General features: G+C 32.7%; 1 protein-coding gene and 1 non-coding gene across 2 annotated transcripts in view; both read left to right on the top strand.

Annotated features, from left to right (window-relative positions):
* Nucleotides 1-22,843, top strand: part of PCDH15 (protocadherin related 15) — a 1,286,954-nt gene extending 1,264,111 nt beyond the window's left edge. Inside the window, exons 35-39 of the mRNA XM_043476181.1 lie at nucleotides 9,341-9,359; nucleotides 10,979-11,017; nucleotides 17,208-17,278; nucleotides 18,133-18,241; nucleotides 21,959-22,843. Coding sequence (XP_043332116.1) covers nucleotides 9,341-9,359; nucleotides 10,979-11,017; nucleotides 17,208-17,278; nucleotides 18,133-18,241; nucleotides 21,959-22,510 — 790 coding nt within the window. The 3' untranslated portion in view covers nucleotides 22,511-22,843. The remainder of the gene's footprint in view (nucleotides 1-9,340; nucleotides 9,360-10,978; nucleotides 11,018-17,207; nucleotides 17,279-18,132; nucleotides 18,242-21,958) is intronic.
* On the top strand, nucleotides 15,255-15,394 carry LOC122446959. Its single transcript, XR_006271090.1, has one exon. It is a non-coding gene; the product is annotated as a U4 spliceosomal RNA (small nuclear RNA).
* Nucleotides 22,844-24,626: the final 1,783 nt, after the last annotated feature.

Below are 24,626 nucleotides of genomic sequence, written 5' to 3'. Positions count from 1 at the left end.
CATTGGCAGATGAGTAGCTTGAGTATTACATTTAATTTCTAAATCTTCAGAATCAAGGATTTTTCTCCCAAATTAAAACTTCTGAAAATATTTTTCTCATAAAAAATGAGGACAATAAAGCACAGTCATAAAATAGTAATTCCTGGTTTGGTACCAAAAGCCAGCTCCTGTTTGGTAATCAAAAGTCCATTCTATGGTCTAAAATAATAGACTTTTCTAAGATACTATTTTAAGATGTTATAAAATAGAATTAAAATCTGAATGAAAATAAATAATTAATATCACATATATAACCTCTTATAATAGTATTTCTCCTGGACTATTTGGAATCTCTAATCAATACTAAATCACCATTTTGAAAAAGAGTTTAAATTATTCCTAAAAGATTTTATGGCTTTATAGTGTCTTTAATGATGCTACCTCAAACATGATTCTTTCTGGAGATATTTAATCTGCCGTATTAAAAAAAAAAATTCATTGACATGAATCAGCCATGGATTTACATGTATTCCCTATCCCGATCCCCCATAAATAGGAAAAAAAAAATTCAAGATATATCAACATGAAATGCAAAACAACCAAGGATATTATAAAACTTTGAATATGACTAAATTAAATCCAGGAAGACTATTATTAACTGAAATTTGGTGGAATTGAGGGACTAAAACACATTCTACTGTGTTACATTTGTAGCATTTACTAGTAGGAATAAAGCAAGCCTCAAAAGTTATGAAATTTATCTTTTAATGGGAAAATTATATTCGAACCTATGTATCAATATTATGAACTGTATTCATACTATTATATAGGTTATATTGAAAATAGTTTTTAAAATACTAAAACTGAATTTAACATATAGTTTAATGCTAAAGTTGAATTTAAAAGAACTTAATGCCTCACATGCTACTTCTGAAGTAATAATATAGGATTAATGTTTTAAATATTTTTTTCCTTTCATATAAGTTGGAATGATGGTTTCTTTTTCAATTATTGGTGAATGTTGGAATTGAGCCAATAAGATTTGATTCTAAAAATGTTCAAAACTAAAAAAGATTGATGTGTAAAGTTGAATGTGCTTTATTTGAAATTAGTGACGGGTATATACTAATTTCTATTTAAAAAAAGCAGGAATACTGTAACATCACCGGGAATCAGTATAGTTTGATGGTGATAATTTTCAAGTAGCAATGCTTAAGGACTATTTTTATTTGAAAAATTGCAGTAGATAGTAGAGGATTTTGCAATTCTTATTTGTATTTATTGAAGTGTTTTAAGTTTTACACATTTAATGATCTTTGACAAATGTTTAAATTATCTATTTAAAAACTTTTTGCAAGAATTCTAGCCATAAATTGCTATAAAATAAGCTATCTTCAAATGAATTATAATCAACTATTTTTTAAAAAGACGAAGGGTATATTGAAAAAAAAGTTTCACAAATAATTAACAACTTAATGTAGACTCAATAATTACTCTGTAAAAGTCATATTCCTTCTAAACAAGACTTATGTCTTCTTTATAAATCAATGTGGACTAATTGTTCACTTTGGACATAGCAGCAATTCTTAGAATCTCATTTTTAAAATTCTGTTTTAGAATTGAAGTCACCCATGTTTAATAGAGGTGAATTTAACTATGTATAGGAGATAGTGGGTTGGCCAAAAAATCCATTTGGATTTTTCCATAGGAGGTTATGGAAAAAAACAAATGAACTTTTCAAGCAACCCAATAGATAGCTAGATGTAATTTTATGTCATAAGACAACAAAATAAATGTCATATGATTTTATCTAAAGCATTATTAAAATTATTCATATTAATAAAATATGACACATATATTTTCTCTTTTGATATGAGTATTACGTATTTAAAGCATATTCTTGTTAATATTTTCCTAACCATCTCAATTTAACTATAGTTAAAACTTTTTTTTTCTATCACATGTTTTCTCTTTCTCACCTGTGGATACATAGGCATAAGTAAGTAAATGATATCATTCTAATACAAGGACATTAGAAAAAAAAAGATGCAATAGAATAGACTAAGTGCTGTTTTGCTCTATATACAGTAATCTTCATCTTTTACTGTACGTTTACTTTTAAACAGAAAGTTATGTCTTCTATACTGCATTCCTTCTTTATAACTTGAAATTGCATGAGTTTAAATGTATTCCCAGTAATAGTATGTCTACTTATGAAGAGAAGTTTCAAAATTCTCTTTGTTTTTGTTAAAAATATTTATGGTATCTTTCCATCAGAAATGATGTGGTATCATTGAATAGATAGTTCTTTCCAAGAAAAATAAATCCAAGAATGTATTTACACAGAAACAACTGCTATATGTCAACCAGATTTTAAAAGACTGCTTTTTGTGATTTTGAAAAGCAGTTGCTATTTGTTTAATCCAAGTTGTCTCCACTTTCTCAATTATGTAGGAGATCCTGACCACCTGTGAGAATTCTCTCTTGCAGTTTGCATTTTTGCCAAAGGACATAAAAAATATATATCATTATATTGTCTCACCTTTCATCCTGGTTTTTCAATGTAGCTTTTAAATTTTAATTTAAAAAATCCTTTTATTTCATCTATACTATGTGGGTAAATATTAAATGATAATAAAAATGAATCTGTTACTCTGAGCTTGAGAAGCAAAGTCAAATGAAAGACTATTTAAAACCCCAAGTCTCCCTGTCTTTCTGGGAGAAGGGTCCCAGTGCTTCCACTGGAGCACTTATTTGTGTTCTCTGACTTATTCCATTTTATTTATGACTCACAGTCACTGTAATTCAGTGACCATGTCTGATCAAGTTTTTCAGTGATATCAAAACTATTACTATAATAGTATATATTTTCATTAAAGTGTGGCCTAAAATTTGACCTGTATCATGTTCAAAAGAAACCAAAAGTCTCCCTTCTTATTTGTAATATTTATAGTGCTTTTAAAATTATTAAGCATAAAATTAAAATGGAAGAAAATAATCTGTCAAGATTCTTAAATACAATTTTTCAATTGTGATTTAGAACTCTATGAAAGAAACCCTCCCATCTGTCCTTGGAGACTAATTCTCTTAATCTAGAGTGCAGAAAATCTTTCTGTATTCTCTTGCAAGCTTTATCTCATATAGGAGAGTACTTTTAACTCCAGGACAGAATTACTAAGATGAGAGATAATGGGCAGGTACTGAATCAGATACAGCTAAGGATCCATTCCTTAAAACGGTCAACTCTGATCATCCTTAACCAAGGCAAAGGGTCTGAAACCACTGCCCAGCATGTTGCTCTGTAACTTGGAAACCTGTGATTTATACTTGAGAGAACTGTTATGTGTGGTCATGGAAACTTCACTGTATCAAACTAACTAAAAAAAAGAAAGAAAGAAAAAAAAAAATCAGTGTGTGGATTGACACATTTTTTTTTTTTAATGAAACTTTTTCATGCTACTCCCAGCTCTCTAGCTTTTCCTGGCCTGCCTTTTTGAGAACAGAAACATCAAAGTAATGGCTTGCTTCAGTAGATTAGTGTTATTTGGCTTTTTATATTTTGAAGTAGTAATGAGAACCATAAAAACATCTTTCTCATGAAAGCTATTTCACAACCTGTTTCCTTACATTTCATTATCTTCTTTTCTTTCAAGTCTTTTCCTTCTCTACCATTTCCAACAAAGCAGGGAAAATAAATCAGTCTCAGAAGACAGGAAACATCAGCAGTTTTCTTCCAACACTGTTGAGGCTCCCAAGCAGACCCATGTAGATGGATCTCTTAAGAACAGCTGGCCCAGGTCTGCAAGAGAATTCACACTGATGTCTGATGAGGATGCCTTAAGTGACCACAGTACCATTTACAAGGAACACACAGATCAAAGATCAACAAATTCAGACTTTTTACTAAGAACAGATTTTGTGAAGTCATTTGTACCCAAAACACAAGCCAGGAATGAGTTTCTGAGGGGCCCACGAGAAAAGATTCAGAGGATGTGGAATCGCCCAACCTGCTTACCTAGGAGACCAATGTGGGAACTTCCTGATAGATCGGAAACCATAGCTCTAAAGCAGTGGCAAAGCAACAGGCAGAAAGCTGAAAATGAAAGCACTGGGACCTATCCAAACAAAAGAGGTAACAGTAGCCCCTTGCTTACAGCTGAAGACATAAATGTAACAGAAAAAGAGGAAACAAGGGAAAGTGAATCACTGACTATAAAAGCAACAGAGCCGTTGCAATCTCAGTCTTCAGACTCTTCGCTTTCCTTTCCTTGGTCTCACTGCTCTTTCTCCACTTTGCCAACTGTTTCAAGAACTGTGGAACTCAAATCAGAACCTAATGTTGTTGTTTCTCCTGCTGACTGTTCCTTGGAACTTTCTCCTTCAATGCCTTGCATTTTAAATTCTGAGTTCCTTAGCAGAGAGACACCTACTTGTTTGATGACTTTTGAAACCAAAAAGGACATTTTTGAAAATCTTCCCTGTCCACTAAAAATCTCTCCTCCCCCTCCTCCTTCTTGTCCTCCCCCTCCTCCTCCTCTGCTTCCTTCTCCTCCTCCTCCTCCTCTGCCTCATATCCTTACTCCTGTGTCTAGACTTCCTCCTTCTCCTCCCTCTAATCCTCCTCCTCTTCCTCTTCCTCCACGTCTTCTACTTTCTGTTCCCTCTCCTCCTGCGTCTACTTCTCCTCCACCTTTCCTACCTTCACTTCCCTCTCTTCCTCCAGCATCTCCTCCTCTTCCTTCTCTACTGCCTCCTTCGATGTCAGTTCCATCCACCAAGTGTGCGTTTACACCAGCTATTGAACATACTGTCAATGTGACACCAGCCAAGGAAATGAAATCCGATATGATACAGTTGTCAACATCAACACTGTGCAATGCAAATCCTCAAAGGGAACCAAAAGGCATTCTTAAGCATATAAAAAACTTGGCAGAACTGGAAAAGTCAGTAGCTAACATGTACAGTCAAATAGAAAAAAATAATCCACCAGCACAACTCTCAAAACTTCAAATGAGTTGTCCTTCAGAGACAACAAATACGGAAATGACATCTGAACAAAACCAGGAGAATTTGCACAATATTGTTGAAGGAATTGAAAAACAATCTCACAGTCATTCTACTTCACTGTAATGTTTCTTTTTCAGTTTTAAATGGACAGCTCTTTTCTTGACCATAACCTTCCAGTGGAGGCAGATTTGAACATTAAAGAAGATACTATTCTTTTACCCTAAATTCAATGCAATGCTGGTTTTTCCTCATTTTTAATTTAAAAGATTATTAATCTCATCATTACTAACTCATATTATAGAGTTCCCTTAACTTTCTTAACTACGAAGTAGCATTATTTGTCTGCATTTATTTAAAAAGTAAGTAATTTCAATCTGTTTTTCAGTGGGTGTATATGGGCATGAAAGTTAGATATCCAGTTAAACCAATGGCTTGTTTATCATGTTAAGTTTTACATTTACTTTTGATCATAGTTTTACATGAGTGTTCCAGGAAGACAGCAGACTGTTATAAATAAGCTAAAAAATGATATCATATGTTCTGCTATTTCCTTGAAGCCTCTGTATTTGGTAAGAAGAAATACTACCAAAGTAAAATGTTATGTATCTAAAAATGTAGGAGATGACAGACATTATGGTATTCCAAAATAAATCTCAGGTGCTATAGATGTAGACATCTGTTTTCTTATAAGAACATCCTTTACTCTGGCTTGCTTTTATCTTACTAGTATGCTTATACATTTGATAAATCTTTTACTTTTTTCAATTGCTGTCTTATTCTATTTATTTCTCATTGTGCTTTCTCTTCCTTTCTTTATACTGGAAATAAATCTTGAATTGTTGACTTTTGTAAGACATTTCATTGTTCCCACAAATGTTTCTAAAATGCTCTTTAGCTTTGCTTGTTCACATTATTATATCATCTCCTTAATTATAATTTTATCATAAGAGTTTCCTTCCTTCCTTTATCTCCAGTTTAATAAATTCTAATCAGTTTCATCAAAACAAAATTAGGTAAATACCTACAGAGTTTATCTAGTGTGAATGTAGTTACTATTTCATTGCTGAAAATTATATTTTTCATTGTCTATCAATAATATAAAACATGATTGTCTATTAAAATTTTTTAAAGTGCATTATCAGTTTTATTCCTAGTACATTTTTTAATGTTAGTTTTTATTAGGATATAGTTGCTTTAGTGTTGTGTTAGTTTCTGCTGTATAACAGTGTGAATCAGCTATAGATATACATATATCCCCTCCTAGTAACTTTTAATTGCTATGGATGAATCATCCAAATTTAGCCTACAAACATGAATGAAATTTAAAAATTTTAAATAGAAATCAAGAAGAAATATATCTGGTGAACTGCCACCAGTTTTATCTATGTCTTTCCTCTTTATTTTAGGCAAAGAAAATAATTTATACTCTGACAAATTTCAGTAGTTGTCTTTATATATTAGAGCTCAACTTGTTAAATTCTTAAAAGGCATCAACTAAGCTAACTACCATCTATCTCTATCCTAATGAATGCTACCCTCGGCTATCAAGTAATTACTTTGTTTTTTCCATCTCAGACATGGAATAAAATTTATTTACTGGAAATCCTCACTTTGAATACAAGTGTAATTGTTTATTATAATTTAGGAGATATTAGTTTTGATATTTTAGGAGATATGTCTGCAGAGATAAAACACAACTCCAAAATATAGGCAAAGTCTTACTTGATAATTGCCATTTTAAGTATATTAATATAGATCCAGAGCCCTACAATGAATGTATCATTTCATAGGTTTTGTTTAACTCATATCATGTGAAATTTCTTCAAGAATTTGATCAAGCATCCCAGTTAACAATATCAAATAAAAGACTATAAAGTTAAATATTTTCATTAGATCCTCTGCTTCAGATTCTTTTCATCCAAATCAACAGCAATTTTTTTCCTGGGGTTCTTGAACATGATTTTTTTCTCTCTTTCACTGAAAAACTTCAGTTGGAGTTTTTGTTGGCAGCTGGTCATATGCATGAGAACTTGTGCTATTTGGCGGACTCTGACAAGGTATTATTCACAATTGCATAAACCTTTAATGTGAGTGTGTGTCTTTATGCTATTTTGTATCAGCCTCTTGGAAACATAAAATAAATTTCTTGATAATTCCTTAGAATTATTTGATAATTAAATTTTTAAATAATTACCAAAGAATATAAGAAGTCCAAATAACAATTTTATGTAGGTATATAGCCTTATTAAATTGTTACTTTGTCCTTTTTCATAACCTTTTTATAATTTTAAATTATTAGTATTTCATACTTTGCAAATGAAAACATCCATTCCCATGTTTTATATTTAATCTAGTCTTTCATTGACACATTATATTTAGAAGTTTCCCTCATCATAAAGTCAATTAAAGCATCTTTTACTTGAGATCTAAACATATTTTGGTATACAACTCAAAATATTATTTCTCACCACAACCCCTAAGCTCACACAACCTGACAGCAAACCCCCAAAAAGGAATATCTTTTTTTCTTCTGTGTTTATTATGATTCAATTAGTGCAGAAGAAATTATTAGGTACCTTATTAAAAGACATAACTGGTTAACATCCATTTTCCTTAAATGTTAAAAATAAACAGTAATACATACAAAGAGTGTAAAATGAAAAATTAATACATATTAGATATAAACTACATAAAAAGATGCATCAGTGTCATATGAATGGTTTTATAAGGATATATAGGAAGTCATGTTAATTGAAAACACACAGATAACTATACATATTGATCTGTTGTTTACTTTTTCTAAGTTATGTTTTGCCTTTGAGATAAGACAAAACAATACAAATAACCAAATAAAAGGCAACAAAAAGGTTAATGAAAATTGTATAGTTCATCTATTGATATTTTATTTCCTACATTTATGGAATGCAAAGCCAATGAAAAGAGGCAATTTCAATATCCTAGGAAATGAAATATAGATATTACTGGATATTTTATATTATGTACATGACTCAAGAGTCATTATTAAAACCTAAGTATGAGCTCTCAACTTTCTATATCTCTAAAAGATACAAATTGAGTAAAAGTTGAAAACGTCTCAACTTTTAAATGCTTTAAATTATCATCCCCCTGTTTAACCATACAACATAAGCATCCTGTAAGACCCCTAATGGATGCCTGAAAGATCAAATACTGGACCAAGAGACCACTCATATTCTGGGAGGGATACAGAAGAGTGGAGTGAGGCTTCATAATGCTACTCAGAATGCAATCTAAAACATACAAATTTTTTATTTCTAGAATTTTCCATTTAATGTTTTTGGACCATGGTTGACCACGGGTAACTGAAACCACAGATAGATAATCACGGATAAAACAGGACTATTGTAATAAATTGCTGACAGCAATATTATCATTATTATCAACCAGATTACCATTATTCAATCATTAATGCCTTATAATCACTTAAGATGCATTCAAATAAGCAGATTTTATAAAGTCCTTGGAATATTTTAAATAAATTTTCTACAGATTCTTTTGCTGGACTTTAGAAAGTGTTCATAGTAAATCTTCATTTCTGTTGTTTATTAATTTCATATAGCATGGTCAACATCATCAGTGTAATACTTTAGGTCAAGTGTTTAATGAATAATAAATAAAAAGTCTTCATAACTAATGACATTGAAAACATTCCATACTTCTTTTCCCTCTCAAGTACAGTCAAATGTTTCAACAACTTATAGTCCATTTAACTATATAAATCTTTATATAATATTGAATGCTTGGCTATTATATTTCTAAAAACCTTTTCATATCATGTCTAATAATGTAATTGACATTTAGAGACTAGTCAATATTTTGCGCTTATTATTTTTAGAATAATTTGACAAAACAAAAAACCTTACAAACATTTGGAAGAATATGTTGTAGTCATGGAGATAATATTTTTTGTCCTGTAACAATATGTTTTTCATTCATCAAGCATATCTTTCCCCCAAATGAGTATCACATATATCAAGACTTGTCTAGGACAGACATGATATAGAATATTTTTAATCTAACTGATCATAACAGAGTAAATGTGTGCTATTATACACCATTGAGATAAAACAGTTTGTGTATTGTTTAGTTTTCAGATGGCATGAGGGTCTGGAGTGATAATTGTTTTTAATAATGCAGGCATAAAATCTTGATCTTCCTGTTTTGATACTGCCATAAAATATATTTCTCCTGAGACAATTTTTTAGAAAAAGTCACCGTCTCAATTTTTCTATGATTTTCTTAAATTACCTTCATCTATAATTCTATCTGTAAATCCAGGATGTTTAATACTGATTTCTTCATTTCTGCCTTGCAGGAGAGGTTATACATCAGAGGTAAGGGCTTTATGATGCTATGTTACATCAAGGTTACTGGAAAAATATTTATGTTACAGGCAGGACTGATTTACATTCTTTCAAGACTAGGGTATTTCCCTTTATTTTAACAAAACATATGCTTTGCTATTTATTTTCTTATATGTTTGTTGCTTCTTTGTTCTAGGTTTTAAGTCAATGAGTGAACACAGATCAACTGTTTACCTTTTCAAAGATAAATTTCTATTTTCTAGAATTATTATCACTCCATCTTGTGACATTCCCCCTAATTCCTTTTTCTAAGGCTATAAATCTAACCTAGAACACTGTTTCTAATTTAGAAACTTTAAAAAAAAAATCAGGCCAAGGCTCACTCTTACAACTTTTGAGATTTTAGAGTTGAAAACAAGTCAGACTACTGTATGACTTTTTGTGTTAATTTGACTCGATCTGCAGAGAAGATACTGGGTATTCTGACCAATAGTACTCGGTGAACTACATTCTAAGTGGTACTGTCAATGAGTTACTGAAAATTTAGTATGAGTTAGCATATAGCTCTTCAGTAAAGAGAATGAAATAAGCATATGCCCTAATTGGCTAATGCTTTAGAATGCATAAGTCCTAGATTATTTAGAAATCAAAATGAATGTATTTAAGAAAAAATGATTTTCAGGAATAATTATCACAGCTAACAGATTGAATCAGAATATCTCTAACTTCAACTTCCTACCCCTTTAAGTGAATACCTTAACTCTACTATCTCACTAACATCTGTACTGTGGAATATCTATCACTTTGTCAAATAGTTGTTCTATTGGCCATTTTAAGCAGTTGGCTTACTGGTAGGGTTATTTCCTAGAACTTCTCTGCCCACTTTTCCAATGCTTACTTTAAGACTTATGTTGTATAACCATTCCCTTCAAGAGTTGAGAAGCCAAAATTTGAATCTGTGCATGTTTTCATCTAATTATAGCATAGATTATTATCTACAGATTGGTAGAAAGTGTATTTAAAAAAAATATGGGTAAAATGGGGAGGCAATGAAAAGTGGTCTCCAAAAATTAAGGAAGAACAATTTCCTTAATCACAGAAGAATTTCTGAAAACATGCTTAAATCTTGACTTCAAGCAATCCACATTTTGTAAAAATGAAAAATGGGAGCATGTCTTAAATATAATGATAAATTCATTAGAACTATATCATTTTTTTGTGTGCCCTACTCTTCTTCCTAATGAACCTGATTATATATAAATGTGACTGGGGAGAAAAAGAGGGGCAATTTAAAACAAGGTTAAATTTGTTAAAATGAATTGTATGATACTTAAAGTGCTTCAGAACCAAAAATGACTCTTTTGCTATGTAGCGTAAACCAAAAAAAAAAAAAAAAGTATAGATTTTTATTTATTAAGATTATTGTTTGATGTTAATTGAAGCAATGATGAAAATAAAGCACATTAATTATGTTCCAACATAGTCAAAATATCACTTAATGCTGTTAATAGCTATCACTTGAGTAATAAATTGTATCCCAAGGTAACCAGTTTTAAGCTGTGACCTTTTTTCTCTCTTTTCAATCATAATCTACTTTTTCCACCTGAATTATTTCCTAAACCTTTTTCTATTTTAATTTCCTTTGGCAGCAACAACAACTGCTGAGGCCTTCTCTTCTTAAACCAGAGGTATCAATTTTCTTTTTCTTTTCTACCTTCACTGAGTCTTCAATGTACTTAATGTGACTATGAGGCCTGTTTCACATGTGGGCAGAGTGTGTGGCTACAAGCATGACATAATTTTACAAGGGAGAGAAGAGGTGGTTTTAAATTAGATCAAATAAGCAAATAAGCAAGCAACTCACCTCCCTTCTGCTTTCTGGTGACTGAAGTTCCAAATTTTTAGCTTCATTCTCTAGAAATCAGGTAAATAAGACCTTTGTTTATATTAAAAGCAAACAAGCATTAAATGAGACAAGTCATGAACCTGATCTGTCACTTGTCTTAGTGAATCTAGATTCATCAGAACTGTTCTTGAGATCAGATTTAGGTCAGGGAAAATCTGAAGAAGTAATGGTAACATCCATGCTGAAATAACAAAGGTAGAAAGTTGGTTGTGATAAACAGACTTTAATCATTGAAATGTGATTCAAAATACTGTCTTTGGGCAGTCTATTTTAAAATGTCTATTTTTAAATGCCTTATGACATTTTCTCCTGCAATGAGAAAAGATATTTGGAGTTATATAATAAATGCATGCCATTTTTATTTTATTTATTATCTTATATACTTCCTAAATTGAAAGAAATAAAGTAATGCAAATTTTAAATACCTTCTTCCTTTAGAAAATGTAAGATTTTATAATCTTCATCTAAAAAAAGTACTGTTTATTGCTACTTCTCAACAACAGAATCTTAACTCTGCTAAAGACAGGCATTTTGTGGTTAGAATTTACTCCCCCAAATTGAGAGGTTGGTGGCAGAAATATTAAAATGTATAAATTTTATAAAAAATGTCCATGGAAGGACTTCCCTGGTGGTCCAGTGGTTAAGAATCTACCTTCCAATGCAGGGGACTTGGGTTAAATCCCTGGTCAAGAAACTAAAATTCCACATGCCATAAATATAAATAAGTAATAAATTAAAAATTTCTGTGAATACTTCTCCATAGATTGTTGAATCAGATAGCTCGGAGTTGAAATCCAAATGCCAGTTGCTAAATATAAAGCCTTAGTCAAACTATACATCCTCCTTATGCTCATTAATTTCATCTTTTATAGGATGTTGGCAGTAATATTAAATATATAAACTTCTAACTCAGCAACCGGGGCATAGGGGGAAGAAATTCAGTAATGGTAGTTATTTTTTTCTTTTGTTTGCATCAATACAAACATTTACAATTTAGTCAATAAGATACTAGGTTGATTATATGCTTTCTCTGTGTGGTCAGCAAAAATGAATTTTAAAAATAACATTAAGCAGTTTATCTGCCCATAAAAGCACCTTTTAGTAAGATGCTTGGCATGATTCACCTGCTAAGGGAATGTCAACAGGGACTATATGAAACAGCAATAAAAATCAACATTCCACTTTTCTTTTCAGTCTGACTCAGGGTCTTAGGTCTTCCCTGGTGGCTCAGTCCATAAAGAATCTGACTGCAATGTGGGAGACCTGGGTTCAATCCCTAGGTTGGGACGATCCCCTGGAGGAGAGCACGACATTCCACTCTAGTATTCTTGCCTGGAGAATCCCCTTGAACAGAGAAGACTGGCAGGCTTAATGGTGGAGTTCTTCCTCCATTTTCTTTTTTTTTTCTGAAGAGATGATGCTCTGATATAAGTGGTGGTATAAGTATAAGTATCCAGGAGGGAACTTTCAGAGCATTGTCTTCCACCAGCTCCCATCTCTCCCTATAGACTATAAAGTGATTGATTAAATTGATGATTATGTGGGTTCCTCCCCAGTTGCTTCCATCCTTCTGTTATTTTTTTAAGTCATTTGATGCCAGATATTTAGCTAACAAGTTATTTAGCTAACAGGACCTGAGTTTCATTTACCAGTCAAGAAAAAAGAGAAGTATGTGTCTGTAAAGAAAATTGATTTTTTAAAAAAATTTTAAATCCACTCCATCACATTGTGCTCAGTTGCTTGTCATGGCCAACTCTTTGTGACCTCATATACTGTAGCCAGGATCCTCTGTATTTAAGATTAGCGAGGCAATAATACAGAAGTAAATTGTAATTTCTTTCCCCAGGGGATCTTCCCAATCCAGGGATCCAACCCTCGTCTCCTGCAGCTCCTGCATTGGCAGGCAGGTTCTTTTACCACTAGTGCTACCTGGGAAGCCCCTTCAGTAGCATATATTTCCATAGATATTTTTCATTATTGCTAAAAACTATTAGAATTCAACTTTAAAAACTTTATTGTTTTTAATTGTCATAAGAGCACATACTTCTAAATCTTTCCTCTTTTAAGTGCACAATATAGTATTGTCAACTCTAAGTTTAATGCTGTATAGCAATTTCTAAACTTTTTCATTGTGCTTAATTGAAACTTTATATCTGCTAAATAGCAACTTCACATTTGCCCCCGTCTCCATCTCCTGCCTGGGGCTTCCCTGGTGACTCAGATGGTAAAGAATCTGCCTGCAATGCCGGAGACTTGGATTTGATCCCTGAGTTGGGAAGATCCCCTGGAGAAGGCAAATGGCAACCCACTCCAGTATTCTTGCCTTGAGAATTCCATGGACAGAGGAGCCTGGCAGACTACAGTCCATGGGGTTGCAAAGAGTAGGACACGGCTGAGCCACTAACACTTTCACCATCCCCTGGCAACCATCATTTTCCTTTCTGTTTCTATAAGACTATTTTAGATACCTTGTGTAAGTGGAATCATGTAGGATGTGTCTTTCTGTGACTGGCTTATTTCATCAATGTGGTAGCAAACAACAAGACTTCTTTTCTTTTTTCTTTTTTTTCTTTTTAAAGGCTGAATAATACTCCCTATATGTATGTACCACATTTTCTTCATATTAATACATTCTTCCATTTATGGACATTTAGGTTTCAACTTCAGAATCACTTGTCAGTCTTTGCTCAGTCTTCGCATGTATTAGATTAAACGTGCATTGGCCAAGAAGTTAAGTATTACTTCTGAGACCTTTTGACTTCATTTAAACTAGTATAATTACATTGGATTTTTGAATGCCTCAAAAGTCTAAGTCTATTAGTATGAAACAGTTTTTTTTAAAGTATTTAATTTTAATAAGTCAAATTTAGATTTTAACTTTGTCCCAGTTTCTTATTGGTCTGAATTGACTTCATTTCATACCCTTTTCCTGTAATAAACATTTTTTGAAATAAAAATACTGACATAAAATTATATTGTGCCACGAAATGAATTTTTACAGAAGACTCATGCCCTACTAGCTCTCCAGAAGCCCCTTCACATTAACACTTAGATCTTCTTTCTCCTTTCACTCACACTCACCTAGCTTTTGTTTCCAAGATAAATGTTTAACTGTTTTTGTTAGTCACTAGGTTGTGCCCAACTCTTTGTGACCCCGTGAACCATAGCCCACCAGGCTCCTTTGTCCATAGGATTTCCCAGGCAAGAATGCTAGAATTGGATGTCATTTTCTTCTCCAGGGGATCTTCCTAACCCAGGAACCGAACCCACATCTGCTGCATTGGCAGGCAGATTTAATACATATAGTTAATTTTGGCTTTATCAAGTTATAACTGACAAATTAAATTGTAAGATATTTCAAGTGTACATTCTGATGTTTTGACATATGTATACACTGTGAAAGGGCTTCCCAGGTGGCTCAGTGGTAAACAATCCGCTTGCCAATGCAGGAGTTGCAAGAGATGCAGGTTCGATCCCTGGGTTGGGAAGATCCCCTGAAGGAGGAAATGGAAACCCACTCCAGTATTCTTGCCTGAAAAATCCAATGGACAGAAGAGCCTGGCAGGCTACAGTCCATGGGGTCTCAAAGAGTAGGCATGACTGAGCACACACACATGCATGCATACACTGTAAAAGGACTAACATATCTGCCCTCGCATATTTATCTGTATTTTTACTCATTATTTTTTTGTGAGACCTTTTAAGTTGTACCTCCTTAGCAAATGTCAATGGTACAGTATAGCATTAGCAACTGTAGTCACCATCTTTTACATTTGATGCTTAACCTTATACACCTTATAGCTGAAAGTTTGTGCACTTTCACATTTCCTCTACTCAGTAACCATTTTTCTACTGTTTCTGTGAATTTAGTTTTTAATTTGTTTTCTACTGTTTTTAGATTCCAAATATAAGTAATACCATATAGTATTTGTATGTCTGACTTGTTTCACTGAGTATAATGCCCTCAAGATCCATTTCATGTTGTCATCACAAATGGCAGGAGTTCCTTCTCTAAATATAGCCATTTGTCAGTAGCAACATTGTAGCCAAATGAGGTTTATCCGAAGTATGATTATTGCTAATAGAAAATTTTTCACCTAGCTGCTAACACCCAGATTGGTTTGTCTGTTTTTGAAATTTATAGAAATAGAATAATATAGAATCATATGCTTCATTTTGTACCTGACTTCTTTTGCTTATCATTCTGTAAGGGAGATTTGTCTCTATTGTGTGATGTAGCCGTGTGTTTATCTCATGGCCTTTGGTATCAGTTGCAGTTTGGGGCTGTTGTAAATGATGTATTTTGGTGCGTAATTTTACATATTTATATTGGGCACGTAGACTAAGTTAAATTGAATTTCTGTGAAAAGAGATATGTATATTTGACTTCAGTATTATTCCCAAACCTTTCCCAAATGGTTTTGCTAATTCATAATCTCTCCAGAATGTGAGAGTTCCCATTGTGCCATGTCCCTTACCCAACATGGTATTGCTTATCTACACAAACACATTACTTTGAACTTGTCTTATGAGTAAACTGAATCCATTTTAACATCAAAACTGGTTTCCTTTGCAGTTAATTCACAAAGTATTTGTAACTGCAAAGTCATCAGATAGTACATTTAGTAGAGGGGTTGCAAACTCATAAAAATCTAAGGAGGTAATGTAAATAAGTAGCGTTTATTCAATGTAAAAAAGAGAGTAATGGCGACTGTGAGTGTAGTTGTAAAATAGTCTGGTTGAGAACACGGCAGTAACCAGGACGGAACATGATTTCTGTAGGGAATAATACCAGTAACTAAATTCATGACATATAAAAATATGAGCCCAGTGTTGCTATCTTTATATTTTTTGAAAGAAATCAAAATCCAGATTTTTAATGGCATTTTCTGATTAGAAATTGGGTAACTAATCACTGTTTAAAAATGATGTTTGCCAAACAAAGCACCAATGAGGGCTAGCTCCCTTTCCATCATGCAGGCTGTGAATATCCACACTTTTTAAGTGATACATTAGTATCCCCAGAGGACTTATTTTCCTGACATATTATACCTGGATCAAAAAAAATTAGTTCTTATAAATAGTAGATGATATTAGAAATAATATTCCACTGGTTTTCCTGTGGATACCTAAACTCTTCTTCCCTTTTCTTACTTCACTGACAATTAATTTGGTAAAACCTTGACAGTTCAACTTATTTAAATGTTAACATAGAAATAAAGAGAGAAATTTAGTGAAACTGAATTTAATAGTTATTTAAAGCTAATTTTATGTGTATGTCTCAGGAAAAATATCTTTCCGTTAAGTGTAGAATGACGAAAATCAGTAGTGTCTGGAGTTTAGAATTGGAAACCTGAAAGGGCCTATGGTCTGACAAATTTCTTTCTTTCTTTTTTTTTTTTTAGGAAAAATAATTAAATTCATAATTAGCATTCTTGAAGATATGTCACATATTAGCACATTTTTATTAATATATAAATGATTATTTTCAAATCCTTTCTTAAGAATAGCTTTTGAAGAACCAAAGAACCCTTGATAATAGAAAAATGTTATTAGGATGATGAAATAGTGCTGAAGATAATGTTATAATTTTCTTCATGGCTAAAGTCTACTAATAATATGTTAAATAGGTTGAAATATTAACTGTCTGTTGATAGTTTTAAAAAGTATCTAAAAACAAATGATATACGCTTATCTGTAATCTTTGACAGATTTACCATTCAAAAAACTTTATTTTCCCCCTCCCCAGTTCTAATAACATAAATTAACTTTGTGCAAAATAGCTACAGACTATATATATATATATACATATATATATATATATTTGAGTATGTTTAACTAACATTTATAACTAAAGTTATTTTGGCAGCAGCATTTTGAGAGTCATTGAACACTAGGTCGGCAAAACAAACTTTGAGCTGAAATGTGATAAGAATTTATTTTCAAATGTGATTTCTCTTTTTGAATAATAGGAGTTATCCATGGAGTCTGGAATTGATCCTGGCCAGGAATATGGACAAGATTATTACAGTTATGAGCATGGGTACATCTTCAGATTTTTTATCCAGTATCTTAATATTGTTATGAATAATAAGGTGTTATTAAGGGATTATTATTACTAGCATTTTTATGAGTGTCATTTCATCCATTTCATATTTGAAAATGAGTTATGTATCTAGTTTTAGCTTCAATCAAGTTTAACCATTTTTTCTATATTGAATTCTGTTTTGATGTTTATATTGATATTGAATACAATTCAAAAAATGCAATAAAATTGTTCAAATTATTTAAATGAGGAGTAGAAGTCAAACATATTTGCTCAATTCCTGAATTCACCATTTCTTTCATATGAGATATTGAATATTTTATCTAACCAGTCAGCCTCAAGATTTGCCCAAGTGAAATTAAGAAGAAAACACAGTTTAGAATCCAGAAATGAGCATTTCAAAAGTCATTGCTACAGACATAAGTTAACTGTTTTCTACAGTAGAGCAAAATAAATATGATCCCACATAATATTTGAAGCAGAAATTTAAACTTAGAGTTTATGTTCTGAACAAGCTATCTTTCAGAAAGAACCTGTCTGGTGCCTTAAATTGTTCAGCTAGTCAAGGAAAAATATTCCTTTCCTTCACTCTTATCTATCCTAATACTTAAAACTGAAATTTTAAGATTAATCTCCTTTTCTTGTTATTCCAGGGTACCTTATGGCAAAAGTCATTGGTCATCAGGTTGTAGTTCTTTCCCTATGGTTTTGTAACTAGTGTACCAGAAGCCAAATAGGTGCTGTATAAATATCTATTGATTGAATGGTGAAGAAACAGAAGAAAACAGAGATCAGTCATGGTTATACAGATCACATGAAGACATGTTTAAAGTTCTAAGTTTCTGTTACAGGTATGAAATGCCTCAATATGGAAGTCGTCGTCGTTTGTTACCACCGGCTGGACAAGAGGAATACGGTGAGGTGGTTGGTGAAGCTGAAGAGGAATATGAGGAGGAAGAGGTAACTATTATAATATTTTATGTAATGTTAACATTCCAAGGAAATGGCAACCCATTCCAGTATTCTTGCCTGGACAATCCCATGGACTGAGGAGCCTGGCAGGCAACAGTCCATGGGGTCACAAAGAGTCGGACATGAATAAGTGACTTTGCTTTGAATATTTTTAGCTCTATTTGAATAGCAGCCTACAAAACATTTCAAAAATCAAACATCCTATTCATTTAGTACCTGTTTTCCATAGAAATTTATTATTTTTTTTTATTATTTTTTTTTCCAGTGGGTTTTGTCATACATTGATATGAATCAGCCATGGATTATTGTCTTGTCTATAGACGGACTTTAATTTATATATAAATTTAATTTCTTTATATAAAATATTAATTTGAAATAAAACCTAAATAAAAATTATAAATGTTATTCCATAATGATAATATTATAATCAAATAGGTCAAAAAATATTTTGCTTAACAAATTGCTCCCACTTTGTCTAGCAAACCTAAAAGTCATTAAAAAGTACAATCTCCATCTTTTAATTATAAGAGAAAAATAAAACATCACCAGTATTCTTAATGGAATTATGTCATTTAAGTCTAAGTTACCACAATTTCATTTATATCTAGTCCTTATACTTTGCCTGAAATATTCACTTGGAATGTTCTGTGCTCAATCACTCAGTCCTGTCTGACTCTTTGCAGTCCCGTGCACTGTAGCCTGCTAAGCTCCTCTGTCCATGAAATTTTCCAGGCAAGAATACTGAAACAGGTTACTATTTCCTACTCCAAGAGATCTTCCTAATCCAGGGATCAAACCAGAGTCTCTTGCGTCTCCTGCATTGGCAGGCAGATTCTTTACCACTACTGCCAACGTGGAAGCCCTCACTTGGAATACTTATTCAGATATTTAAAACAAACAAACAAAAATTAATGTCACTGTAGTTTTACCCTGTTCAACATTTTAAAAATAGTCAAATATGTCATTAGCTATTCAGATAAGCTATCATAATTTCCATATGGGTTAAAATTCTGTTAAAGCAAATGCATAACACTATTTAACCAAAGTCTAAGGATGGGAGAGAGAAGAGGAAATGATTAATTTATTTCTTTCTCTTTTGATCTAAGGTGAGAAATAAATTTTGAATAAGAAAAAATGAGAAAACCTTAAATTTTGGTATTATAAGGTATAAGCTATAGTGGTTATTTCCTTGACCGTCTTCTGTCTATATGCAGTGGGGTAAACAGTAGGGAATGGTATGATTGTTCTCTAAAAACAGTTTTATAATTTGCATGAAGCTATCACTCTGTAGATTCACTCCTGCTTAACTTATGTGGGACAACGTCACAGCATAACCTTTTCCCAGCTGACACTTCAATTGCATTTTCATGATTTTCAGGAAAAGGCAAAGAAAGTCAAACCAAAAGTTGAAATTAGAGAGCCTAGTGAGGAGGAAGAAGTAGTTGTCACTATTGAAAAGCCACCCCCAGCTGAACCAACATACACAACATGGAAGAGAGCCAGGATATTCCCCATGATTTTTAAGAAAGTTAGAGGACTAGCTGATAGAAGAGGCATCATCGACCTTGAGGAGGAAGAGAGGCAGCGACGCCTTGAGGAAGAAGATAAAGATTATTTGAAACTAACTCTGGACCAAGATGAAGCTACAGAAAGCACGGTAGAATCAGAGGAGGAATCCTCAAGTGACTATACTGAATACAGTGAAGAGGAATCCGAGTTCAGTGAGTCTGAGACTACGGAAGAGGAGTCTGAGTCAGAGACACCCTCTGAGGAGGAAGAAAGTTCTACCCCTGAATCAGAAGAGTCAGAATCCACTGAGTCAGAAGGGGAAAAGGCAAGGAAAAATATCTTTCTTGCAAGAAGAAGGCCCGTTGTTGAAGAGGTCAAGGAAGTCAAACGTAGAAAAGAGGAGCCAGCTGAAGAGCCAGAAGAACTGAAGGTGGAAGAAGAGGAGGAACGCCCAGCAGAAGAACAGAAAAGCGAGCTGGGCCCTGTGGAAGAACCAACAGACCTCGAATCTCGAGACGTCACTGAGGAGGGCAGTGCAGAATCAGCTTCAGTGGAAGGAGGTGTTGAAAGTGAGGAAGAGTCAGAGTCAAGCAGTGTTAGCAGTAGTAGCGAAAGTCAGTCTGGAGGGCCTTGGGGCTTTCAGGTGCCAGAGTACGACCCAAGCAAGTATGCAAGCCGGAAGAAGTCTCCAGGAGCCAACTCAGAAGGTTACAACACAGCACTGTAGACGAGGTCACAGTAGGTGAAAGTTTTGCGGTGATGAGTGCTCCTGTGTGCAGTGCTTTCTATGAATTCTCTGAAATGACATTTGAAGGGAGGAAATTGAATATGATTTTTATCTAACTTAAGATTAGAAGCATGCCAGAGAAGCAGATATATATGCTATCCAAATAGATTTGTAGAATATATTAGGGTAAATCTGATTGATCTTTCCTATATTAGTAATTCAAAAGACATACAATCAGTTACTCAGTATTTACTATTTCGTAATGTGATTCCTGTTAATGCAATGTGGAATTATGTATTGCCAGTGATGCTCTAGCTATTGGAATGAATTTATGGATATATGCAGTGGTCTTTATACCATCTTTGTAACATAAATCCTTAGGACAAGCTACAACAAATGAGATCTCTGCAAGTCTACTTTTGCGTATATGTACATTTCAGCTGGCAAACATATTATCGAAAACATCATAAACATATTCAATTAGGTTTGTAGCTCGCATTTTCAAATATTAAATTTTAAGTGAAATAAATTTAAAACTAAAAGTTACTACTATTTCCTTTCTGTTGTGGATAGGAACTAAAGTGGATTTAGAAAAAAATGAATTTTAACAGTTATACATTTTTTTCTGGATAGATAACATAATAATTTTGAAATATAAATCTTGAAATCCAAAATTATGGCTTACTCAGTGCAACATGTTGGTAGTTCACATGTCCCCAAAGTGCAATACTATTTTAAGAATAACCAAGTACTTTTTAACCTTTGCACCTTGTCATTTCTTAAAGTGGACTGTTAAAAAAAAAATTGTGAAAACTTCCATTGTGTTCCAGCTGCTTACTAAAGGCAAATTTATGATCATTAATTTTCTATTTTGTGTATTACAAGATAGATTGTACAGGATGGGAAGATATTTTAACATATATTTAAATGGGATGAACCAGAAAACCAGGATGCAAGTGATTAAATGCATTAAATTATACAAAATGCTTGGCTAATAATGGAGGATTAATTAGGAATTAGAATAATGTAAGTTTAAAAATGTTTCAAATATTAGGAATGGAAGTATGAATATGAACAGAATATACTAATAAAGAGGGGTGTTCCTTTCAACTTAATGTTCCTGAAAAGTATAGCAACTGTAAAACAATGGATCAGATACTTAAATATAACCAATATACTTTTTTTTATGATAGATCAGTAATTTTACTTAAAAAAATAAAAAGTACTTCCTGAAATGTCTACTTTCTAATCTAGCAATCTTCTTCAGAAATTATTATGCTCTCAAACCAATGAAGAATTTGTGGAAAAGTAATTGATAATAAGATTCTTCCCTTTACCTCTTGAATTATTACCTTTGATACCTTTCTGTCAAAGGTTGTGAATTTCTCAATCATTGTAATCTTTACCCTTTTAATTCCTTTGATAATGATTCATGTGGTTTTTTTTTTGTTTTTTTTTTTTTTTGACAGTGGGCAAGAAAAAGAATGATCAAGTTAGTTGTCGATCGAGAGTATGAAACTAGCTCAACTGGAGAAGACAGTGCTCCTGAATGTCAGAGAACACGTCTTCAGAATCCTAATATCCACAGTAATGTCAATGGCAATATATACATTGCACAGAATGGTTCTGTGGTGAGAACCCGCCGAGCCTGCCTCACTGATAATTTAAAAGTTACTTCCCCTGTTCGACTGGGGAGACACTTTAAGAAACTAGACAAGTTGGCCGTGACACATGAGGAGAACGTCCCCCTGAACACATTATCAAAGGGGCCATTTTCTACTGAGAAAATGAACACAAGACCAACTCTGGTTACATTTGCCCCTTGCCACATGGGGACTGACGGTACGGCAGTGAGGTCTTTGGGGAACAGGCTGAAAAGCACAGTTGAACAGGAATCCGTGGTTGAAAGTAAGAACATCAAGGAGGCTCTGGAATTCCATAGTGACCACACGCAGTCAGATGAAGAGGAGCTGTGGATGGGTCCCTGGAACAATCTCCATATACCAATGACAAAACTGTGACTGATTTTTTAAAAAGTTATTTTAATTTTTACTTCAGTTTTTAATAAACTGCACTTTTTATTGTCACTGACAAAACAACGTATGGGGTTTATATCATGCACACAAGCTAAAACTTTGAACAATAGGCTTTAAAGCTTAAAAAGAGACAGATTTGCACTCACATTTGTATCAATTAATTGTTCTTCCCAGAAAAATCTTTTTGGATAGATTCTCAATTCATTGTATAACATCATTTAAACATTTTGTTGTTGTGTTGGGTCTTTTTTTTTCTCATTTTAATAAACAATAAATAATTTACTAAATAATCATTTATATTTTGTTGATTAACATAGATCACTTTTCATCTCTAGCTTCATGGAACTTGTTTTGGTACATGGAATTTTACTTTTCATAAAAAATGGGAAAAATTTATATTAGAGGATTTTAGAGGTAACAGGTTTCTACAGTTGCTGTCTATATCATCCTGACTTTTTAAATGAAAGATTGAATTACAAAGTGATATTTAATGGGAATCTTCTATAAATTATATAGAATCATGAACCTATTTTCCTTATTGTCCAATAGAAAGGTTTTCAAATTTTTACATATGTATATGTTGACCTTTTAAATAACACCTGAAGTCATATCTTTCTTATAAATAGCATTTATAATTTTCCATGGTTAGCACACACACAGACTATAAACCATCTAGCCATACCAAACATAATAGGCAAGTTAGCGTAGGCCTTTGAGATTAAATAATTATTTGGAGCATCAGAGCAAAATTCCCTGAGGTTAGAAAGGGTCAAACAGGCAATAATACATTTAGAACCACAATTTCAATATGGAAGATGTAGTAAGAACAGAGAAGTCTTGCCTTAATGTTACTGAACATGAATGTTTTATTAATTCAGTGTAAAGGAATTTGGCAGGGTCATGAATTTATATAATATGTGAAATGTCAATAAAAGCTATAAATCCATAGCTTCAAATGTGTTATATAGGATTTCACTTTTCCCAGCTCTAGTTACTTTTTAAAATATTTTAATGCACATACTTATGTGCATAAATTACAGACCAGAAAATGACCACCTGGATCCTTTCTTTTTAATCAAAGAACACAGTCTTGATTTTTCACCATTGAACAAAGCACAGTGTTTCACCATTAACATAAATGAAAACAAAATATCCTTTCAGAAAAAGCCCCAAAACTTGCCTTGTGTGTTGCCTTCTTTCTAGATGTAAAAAGGATGAAACAATATAAGAAAATTCAGAATTTTATTGACTATGATTTAGTGTTTTATAGATGTAGTTCACTTCAAATTTTATACAGTATTGACCAAGTTCAGGTTTCAATAAAATTTTCCCATGCATGCTTATTATATGGTTGAAATATTGAATAATGCATTACTATCTAGTTCCCTCCTGTATGTTTCATATTTTAAAACTTGTTTATTATAATACAATTTCCTTATTTCCAAAGGGAACAAACTGTATGTAGCATAAACTTACCAACTTACATGAGTAGTATGGTTTAATTTCAAAAAGTTTTTGAGATCAAATATAGTAACATCTCATATCACAATCATCTCAGAGTTTATTAAAAATAGAGAATCTTGCTCACAACCCTAGGTCTGCTAAACAAGAATCCGTGTTCTCACAAGATCCCAAGGTGGCTTGTATGCATGTTAAATTTTAGAAGTAAGTACCTACCACTGAACTCTAGGGCTTACTCTTTAAAACACCAAAGCAATTGTTTTTAGTATAAAATATTTCAGATAGAAGTTATATTAAGCATATCATATTTTCCAACTTGCTCAGTCAGAAGTCACTAAATACATTAATAATTTCCTGATATTCCAGATTCATCACAACTAGCATACTGATATTCTCTCTGCATATAGCTTATATATACACTGTTGTTCTCCAGTTTCAAGCTGTGATATTTAACTAATTTTGTCACTGTTCCTCTCTCCAAAATTCATCTTTCATCTTACTTTGAATCTCCTGGTGAGAAAGTTTCTGTCTTTCTTTGTTTTGCTTGTTGTTAAAAAAAAAATCATTTAACCTAAGATACGGATAATGTATGTGAATTCAAGCAAAAGTCTTGTAATTCCAGGAAGTTTTTCAAGGTCAC

Source organism: Cervus canadensis, chromosome 8 (genome assembly GCF_019320065.1).
Source record: "Cervus canadensis isolate Bull #8, Minnesota chromosome 8, ASM1932006v1, whole genome shotgun sequence".
Taxonomy (NCBI): Eukaryota; Metazoa; Chordata; class Mammalia; order Artiodactyla; family Cervidae; genus Cervus; species Cervus canadensis.
The sequence above is the reverse complement of the archived record's forward strand: the minus strand, read 5'-3'. Positions and strand labels throughout refer to the sequence as shown.